General features: G+C 47.7%; 2 protein-coding genes across 2 annotated transcripts in view; one reads left to right on the top strand and one right to left on the bottom strand.

Moving 5' to 3' along the window:
- Nucleotides 1-7946, bottom strand: part of ctu2 (cytosolic thiouridylase subunit 2 homolog (S. pombe)) — a 9745-nt gene extending 1799 nt beyond the window's left edge. The window contains 13 exon segments of the mRNA XM_061245159.1: nt 457-574; nt 835-926; nt 1653-1784; nt 1882-1905; nt 1907-2018; nt 3290-3405; nt 3408-3602; nt 5423-5532; nt 5744-5804; nt 6003-6062; nt 6147-6225; nt 6638-6712; nt 6909-7946. Coding sequence (XP_061101143.1) covers nt 457-574; nt 835-926; nt 1653-1784; nt 1882-1905; nt 1907-2018; nt 3290-3405; nt 3408-3602; nt 5423-5532; nt 5744-5804; nt 6003-6062; nt 6147-6225; nt 6638-6712; nt 6909-6964 — 1230 coding nt within the window. The 5' untranslated portion in view covers nt 6965-7946.
- The window catches only part of LOC133130467 (E3 ubiquitin-protein ligase RNF166), a 22245-nt gene continuing 21179 nt past the window's right edge, over nt 7569-8634 (top strand). The window contains exon 1 of the mRNA XM_061245081.1: nt 7569-7980. Within this exon, the coding sequence (XP_061101065.1) occupies nt 7799-7980 (182 nt within the window). The 5' untranslated portion in view covers nt 7569-7798. The remainder of the gene's footprint in view (nt 7981-8634) is intronic.

Below are 8634 nucleotides of genomic sequence, written 5' to 3'. Positions count from 1 at the left end.
GCGCTACACTGGGGCATGACACACTGAATGAATAATAGACAAATACATAAAATACAAATACTTAGTTGACTACATGAGTTAACGGCATTCATGCAGCCGTGTCGTAAAGTGCTACCCTGAGCAGAAAAATGCACACACGCACAGCGCTGTTCCCCACCTGTTTTAGTGTCTAACGCACACACACACACACACACACACAGACAGACAGACAGACAGACACAGACACAGACACAGACACAGACACAGACACACAGCGCTGTTCCCCACCTGTTTTAGTGTCTAACGCACACACAGACACAGACACAGACACAGACACAGACACAGACACAGACACAGACACAGACACAGACAGACACACAGTGCTGTTCCCCACCTGTTTTAGTGTCTAACGCACACACACACACGCGCACAACGCGCACACGCGCCACACGCGCGCACACGCACACACGCACACACACAGCGCTGTTCCCCACCTGTTTTAGTGTCTAACGCACACACACACAGGAGACACTTGGCAGAGGCCTCAGAGCCGGCGTTCTGCGATGGACAGACCGTGCGTAGCTTCTCACTGGTCCTGGAGCAGAAACAACAGACATCTGTACCGTATCAGCCAGTAGTACATCTCCCTCTCACACAGACTATACCACACACCCTACCCCTTTTTGCATGTATATAGCGCTTTTATCACACCCAAAGTGCTTTACAGTGACAAGGGGGAAACGTCTCGACCACCACTGCAGTACTGGAGGATGCACGGCCCCCAGAACACTCGCCACACACCAGCGGAGGTGGAGAACGAGAGGTGCGTTAGGGCGGGGCGGCTGGCGCGGTTACCTGTAGATGGTGCTGACGGTGGAGGGGAAGTCCGTCTGCAGCTTGGTGACGAAGCTCTCCGTCAGCAGCGGGATGCTAGCCTTGTCTGAGGCCTGGGGGGGGGTGGGGGGTGGGGGGGGGCGGGGGGGGGAGAGAGATGTAAACATCACCTGGTCTCCCAAACGAGCGGTCACAGGGGTGCGTGTCTGTGAGGACGCCTTCCCTCCGCACCCGAGGTTTAGTGAGACCACATGACGGGCCCTCGGGGATCTGGGACTCTGGGACAGGAGCCCAGCTTTCCCATTTAAACAGCAGGAAAGGAGAAGGAGGGACGAGAAGAGGAGAGAGGGGGGGGGCACTTGGTTCCCAGCTAGGCGCCGTGCCCTCACACAACTGCCAGAGCTGGGCAGGGACTGGGGCCCGCACACCAGAGCACCAGGGGGGTACGGTGCTTCACAAAGCAGGATTACTAAATTAGTTAACTGGGCCCTGTTTCACAAAGCAGGATTACTAAATTAGCTGGATAACTGGGCCCTGTTTCACAAAGCAGGATTACTGAGTTAGCAGGATAACTGGGCCCTGTTTCACAAAGCGGGATTACTGAGTTAGCTGGATAACCGGGCCCTGTTTCACAAAGCAGGATTACTGAGTTAGCAGGATAACTGGGCCCTGTTTCACAAAGCAGGATTACTGAGTTAGCTGGATAACTGGGCCCTGTGTCACAAAGCAGGATTTCTGAGTTAGCTGGATACCTGGGCCCTGTTTCACAAAGCAGGATGCCTGAGTTAGCTGAGTAACTGGGCCCTGTTTCACAAAAGCCCTGAGAACCGAACGCTCACCTTAGTGTCTAGGCCCGGGACGAACACGGACGGGACCCCGAACATCTTGTTGTAGAAGGCGATTTCTTTGGAGGAGTAGTCCCTCATGGGACGGATGATGACCACATCACCGTAGCGGGGATCGGAGAACCCCTGGGAACGGGAAAGCGGAGGGGGGGGGGGGGGGGGGGGGGTTTAGATTTTTGGGGTGGGCCTCCACCTCGGGGTACGGGTAGGGAACACCCCTCACCGTGTCTGTGGCCAGTGTGGCACCCCCTGCCCTGCGCGATGTTGCTTAGCAACTTCACCGCCAGCCGAGAGCAGCTGTCGCCCATCATCACCTTGGAGTAGCCGTGGGTCCTCGCCGTGTGCACCATGAGGTGATGCCTGATCAAAAACACCCCAAGAAAGAAAAAAATTATAATTATTAAAAAGCACACCCCAACAACTGTTACCCAATCATAATAATAATTAAAAAAACACCCCAACAATCCTGATAGAAAGCAACCCAAGACTGTTATCCAAACAATCCTGATACAAAAACCCCAAGAATATCACCCAAACAATCCTAATACAAAACAACCTAATACTGGTAAACACACAATCCTAATAGAAAACCCAACACTGTTATCCAAACAACCCTGATACAAAAACCCTAACATTATCACTCAAACAATCCTGATAAAAAACAACCCAACACTGTTAGCCAATCCTGTTGAAGAGCAGGCACTGTAACGCCCTCAGACAACCTAAAAGCAGGCGCGCACACCACACATACAAACTCACAGCCCTATCGACTGATGTCTGAAGTCTTGCCCTGAGCAAAATGGCGGCAGTAACCTTGATAGAAAGAAACTCATCAGCACACAGCGGACATGGGCTGTGAGCCAGTACATAAGGAGCTGAACTACAGCCCCCCCTCAGCCCAACTGCCTCACGCAAAGGTGAGCCTTAACAAGACGAGAAACGCCAGAGACCGTCAAGGCCACAGGCTGTCAAGGCCACAGGCCCACAAGAGGAAGGGTTCTTGCCCCTCTCTTCTCTTCCAAAACTGTATGTCATAGATAGACAGAGACATGTTACAAAAAATCTTAATATATAAAGTGTTTTCTTGCAGTACTGTTGTGGATGTTCATAGCATCAGCACACCAAGGTTAAAGAAGTCAGCTGATGACCCTGTTTGTGTACACCTGTAGTGAATCGGCAGTTCTGCTCGTGTGTGTGTGTGTGTGTGTGTGTGTGTGTGTGTGTGCGTGTGTGTGTGTGCGTGTGTGTGTGTGCGTGTGTGCGTGTGCTCTTGAGACTCAATACAGTAGTTCACACAACATGTTTTCAAGGTTATCATGTGGATCAAAACTCAGCTCAGACAATCTAAAATGCTTGTAGCATTAGTGTTCTGGAGGGCTGATGTGATGCTCAAATCCAATGCATTACGTTCCTTTAGATTACCAGGTTGTGTGTAATTCCACACCTGACATCCAAATCGCCCAACATATGTAACATAACATAATGTAAATGCAATTTCAAGAATTTTTTAACAAGCATACGGAGCTGGAAACACACACTTGCACTCATTCTGACACACGCACACGCACACACACACACACACAAACAGGTGAAATATTATCTAACAGGTCTAAAACTACAGAAATACCTACCTCAGCGTTTGCAGCATGTCCTCCTTGGCGGTCAGGGTCCTGACGGAGGACAGTAACCTCCCCAGGTCCTCGCTGCGCCCCAGGCCCAGCCGGGCCGGCCCGTTTTGGGGCGTCCCGCGTCTCCAGGCGGGACAGGCGACCCTGGGCCTCCCGCACGGCGGGGTCCCCGTCCGGACCGCCCTCTCCGGGGCGAGCTCGAGCCCCGGGCTTTAGCGCTCTGGAGGAACTGGTCCACGGCCGCCTTGTAGCTCCCGTCCGGCCTCTGTGGAGCGGACGCTGCGGCCTCCAGCACGGAGGAGGGCAGCTCAAACACCTGGGACACACAACCCAGAGCAAGGGATTACAGAACCTTCACACACTGTTAGCTCCCAAAATGTCCTGTACTCCACCCAGAGCAAGGGATTACAGCACCTTCACACTGTTAGCTCCAAAAATGTCCTATACTCCACCCAGAGCAAGGGATTTACAGCACCTTCACACACTGTTAGCTCCCAAAATGTCCTATACTCCACCCAGAGCAAGGGATTACAGCACCTTCACACACTGTTAGCTCCAAAAATGTCCTATACTCCACCCAGAGCAAGGGATTACAGCACCTTCACACACCTTTAGCACCCAAAATGTCCTGTACTCCACCCAGAGCAAGGGATTACAGCACCCTTCACACACTGTTAGCTCCCAAAATGTCCTATACTCCACCCAGAGCAAGGGATTACAGCACCTTCACACACCTTTAGCACCCAAAATGTCCTGTACTCCACCCAGAGCAAGGGATTACAGCACCTTCACACACTGTTAGCTCCCAAAATGTCCTGTACTCCACCCAGAGCAAGGGATTACAGCACCTTCACACACTGTTAGCTCCCAAAATGTCCTATACTCCACCCAGAGCAAGGGATTACAGCACCTTCACACTGTTAGCTCCCAAAATGTCCTATACTCCAACCAGGGAGCTTGCCTTCAATTGCCACGGTCACCTCACCTAGAGCGAGGGATTACAGCACCTTCACACACCTAAATGTCCTATACTCCACCCAGAGTAAGGGATTACAGGACCTTCACACACACACACACACACCTTTGGCTTCCAAAATGTCCTATACTCCACCCAAGGAGTCCTCTTCCGTTGCCATGGTCACCTCACCCAGGGCTTGTATTTGTGAGGGTTATGCTTCTATGAAGCGCATGCGAAATTCCTCACTTAAATAATGGCTCCCTTTATTCACCTTGATTTTACACCTTTTGATGCATCAGAAGCTTGTAAGACAAGGCGTGAGAAAGCTGTTTGGTTGTGGCACGTCACCTGTGCGTCAGTTTTCCATTTGACTACAGTTCCCGAGATGCAAATCTGCAATTCTGAGAAGTTATAGGACCGGTTTCACAGAAACCGATTAGGTTCAGTCCTGCACTCAACTGGGTTTGTATCTCCATTCAAGATTGAATTCACTCTAGAACTAGGCTTAAACTGGGTCTGTGAGACTGGCTCATGAACAGTCGCTGAATGAATCAAACTTTGTGCAATATATTTTTTCATATATGCCGCACAACGCTATGGCCTACACAACCCCTGCGTGCATCTCAGAGAGTCTAGGAAAGTTGGCCTTGGGAGGCTCTATGTTCCCTTCCCTTATTTTTTAATTACCAACATAAACAAACATTCAACTACTTTCAGCATTTTATTTGGCAATTATTTTTACTATAGCACTCTGGTACTGGTCAAAGTACAAGGGGCTGCTGCAATCGCTCATTTTTATGGATTTGTTGCTGGATATTAGCGCCTCATATACCAGTGAGCCAGTACACATAGTAGCCCCCCATATACCAGTGGACAGTACACATATTAGCACCTTGAGTGTGCACAACAGATTTTTATTAATCTTAGCTCAACAGAATTTGTCTGCAAATCCACCTTTGTATGAGAAAGCTCAAATTTAAATTCCTCCAACACAATCAAAAGCTAATTGCATCGCAACGGATACACAACACTGAAAAACGCATATGGGGGGGAAACAGTGAAATGTATACACACATTACACACAAAGTTTCAAAGCAGAGCAGAGCACGACTGCATCACGCGGAGGGACACAGCACTGTGTCACGGACCGAAGTGAGGTGTCACACGTCACAGCTCACCTGTTCCAGAGGGACCGTGTGGAAAGGGTAGCCCGTAGCTCGGAATATCGCCTCCAGCTGGGCCGTCGACCGCTCTCGTTCCTCCAAGCTCTGGCCACAAGCCCCGCCCTCTGTTAAAAGGTAAACGTGAAAGAACCCCATCACCTATGAAATTGAAATTACAAGAGTGCAAGATAAAAATAAAAATAAATAAAAAACACACAATGTGCTTAGATGAGCCGGTTTTATATCCAGTGTATTTATGTATATGCAGTGCCACCGAAAACAAGCTCTTGGGCGCAGTAGATAAAACGATCAATGACGCAGAGCAATGGTGATTACCGTCTATGTGGAGTATTCCCGGAATGAATCTTAACTTCTTTGGAGCATCCCGACTCAAACCCTGCAAGAAAAGAGCAGAACAACTGGTCAGTTGTTATCATCAGAAATATGGCACAGTTTGGAATTGCAATACCATGTGAGTGACCGCTTGGCACTAAGATTGCCAAAGGCAGCCTCTGCCAAGCATCTTGAGTGCCATATTAGATTTGGATCGAATGGTTATGTGAAGTCCTTTCTGTGCAAAAGGAGTAGCCCTAACCTCCTGGACTTGTGACAGCATAGCGCTCGAGGCCGGCCCCCCGGATACAGCGAGGAGAACCTAAATGCGGAGACAGCGTGCGTCAGCGATGAACTGCATACCGAACGGCGCAAAAAACACGCAAGTACGAAGTAGCTCACCCACCTTCTCTCCGGGAAAGATCACACGGTTCTTGCCCAGCATGGCTCTGAATTTGTGTACAAAGTACTCCTTAAAGCAACACCTAGACACAAGATTGGTGACTGAGAAAATAGCAATAACATAACATAATGACGCTGTTTAATATCCGTGAGTAAAAAAAAAACAATGGTGAACCAAAGTTAAGCATCGTTGCTGCTTTTGAATTTGAGTACTTCTAGCTGTACATCTGAAAAACCAGCAGTAAGACTATTCATGACATGACAGTTGGGTAACAGCTTGGACATGGTCATAAATGTAAAAAATAATAATAATAATAAATATTGATTAATGCTAGCAGATGCTCGAATTCTAAATCGTGAATTGAATTGCCCTGCTCCCAGCTTGACCTGGTTTGACCAGCTCAAGTTATGTTTTGAAACAGTTCAGACAAGCAACCAGCATATAACAAGCTAAACCAGCTAGCATAGGTTTTTTTTCTTTTTTCTTTGCCATACCTGCAAAAGGCATCACCAGCCCGGATGATCAAGACAGCACTGCCGTCTTTACATTTCACGCAGTTCTGGGACACACTGGGATAGAAACAGATGAGTCTTTTTTTTTTTTTAATGCGTAGACTGACACGTCAGGCAGCTAGTTCCACAGCCAAAATAACTGTGGTATAACCAAAATAACCCCTGATTTATGTATTCATAATTTGTACAACGTTACACTACAGAAACACCTCTTAGCAGTGTTAGCCTTTGAAAACGGGATAATATTACTTACCTCGGTACAGTTCTCTTTTCCAACTGCTCGCTGTATTCCTCATCCACTTGACACATTTTCAATGCTGCTAGCTAGCTAGCTAGCCAGCCGGTTACAGTACTCAAAGTTACCCCAAAAGGTAGTCTGAAGGGCCTACTGATACAACTTAGTTAGCATTACTGATAGCGTTAACACAGACGTCTAACACAAGACCATAATTGTGTACATGTTATGTATTACCTAGACAAGCGCTGGATGAAAGCCGGTTTGCTTCCCAACATGCTGGATGTGAGCTGCGTTCAGCAGAAGATCACTTTCAGGCGCATGCAACTGTCTGCAACGTCGCTCTTTTTGATGACGTAGCTTGTCAAAATAACTGCGATTGTACACAAAGCGGCGACATACACAATGCAGGCGACAAATTTTCCCCAATGTTTGGATTGTGTTCCTGTCTTTCTCAATTATTTTCGACACTGAATCCAATAATTTAATTCCACTGAAAATAATAGACATTCTTACAATCGCATTTGGGATTACAGCGCCAGCTAGCGAATGCTATTGCGCATAGAAGCAGTGCATTATGGGAGCGTAGTTTATACAGTTCCGTATTCCATTATGAAGCTCATCAGCAAAACTTCAATACCCAGAAAAACATTCGACACTTTCTGGATTTTAAAGGCTTATTGTTTCCACTGTCTTGCAATGTTTACTTTCGCGTCCGGCGTGTATTCGTCAACAGCTCTACCATCTTCGTAGTGGGGTTGATGTATCCGATGCTAGCCCTCCTTTCCACCCTTCTTGTTAACGCCACTGATCTGTATTAGCTTGACAGCTTATTCAGATCAGTGGTAGCCTACACGTTACACATTGCTGTGAACGCTAACCAACAGTCTGCCGAGAGATCCGCGTTCATGATGGCGATGTTCCGCAGTTTTGTGTCGGCTACCCAGCTCAGACAGCATCACCATCACCCGCAATCGAACGGGGCAGCGGCGGCGGCCGCCCCGACTGAGAGCATCGAAAGCCAGTTTTCCTGCCCCATTTGTTTGGAGGTCTACTACAAACCTGTCAGCATCGTAAGCTGCGCGCACACGTGAGTAGCCAGTCAGCTTTAATGCAAAACAAAATATTGCGTGTCATGGGTCGCGGTTTCGTTCACTTTTTTTTTTTGGTAGCTGGTTTTTGCAGCCTTAAAATATTGATGGGTCCTGTACGTTCGAAAAAAGCAAAACCGTGAAATTGATACGTTGACATTTAAATAATTCACAATTCTCCAAACTGGCTGTCTAGATCACACAAGCCGTTAGATATCATTTTGTTTTACTATGTGCACTATTTGCAGTTATATATAATGCTCTGGCAAGTCGACAAAACAGTGTTTCACATAACAAAGGAATTGGAAAACTGTGTGTTTTGCTTTGTAAATGCTGCCCGACTTCAATATGTCAGCGATACAATAACTGTTTAATTAGTTTTATGACACCACACTTCAATATTTACGCAACAAATGCGCGTCCTTTGTCCGGCTGCACGGTGAACTATACTGATAGGCAGAGCCGCTCTGTGTAGCTAGATTGTTACCTTGCTAACAAACTGCCTTGCCAATGTGGATCGTGCAGTGCATACCCAAGTCATTTTATGCAGAGTATAGTTTCTCGGATTTTTCTGCTCATTTGTAACGGTTGCGGAAAACGCATGCGCTGGAATGAGACAATAACACAAGGTTATCATAGTAAATCGTAGTATT

This window comes from Conger conger, chromosome 6 (assembly GCF_963514075.1).
Source record: "Conger conger chromosome 6, fConCon1.1, whole genome shotgun sequence".
NCBI lineage: Eukaryota > Metazoa > Chordata > Actinopteri > Anguilliformes > Congridae > Conger > Conger conger.
This window is presented reverse-complemented; position numbering and strand designations above follow the sequence as displayed.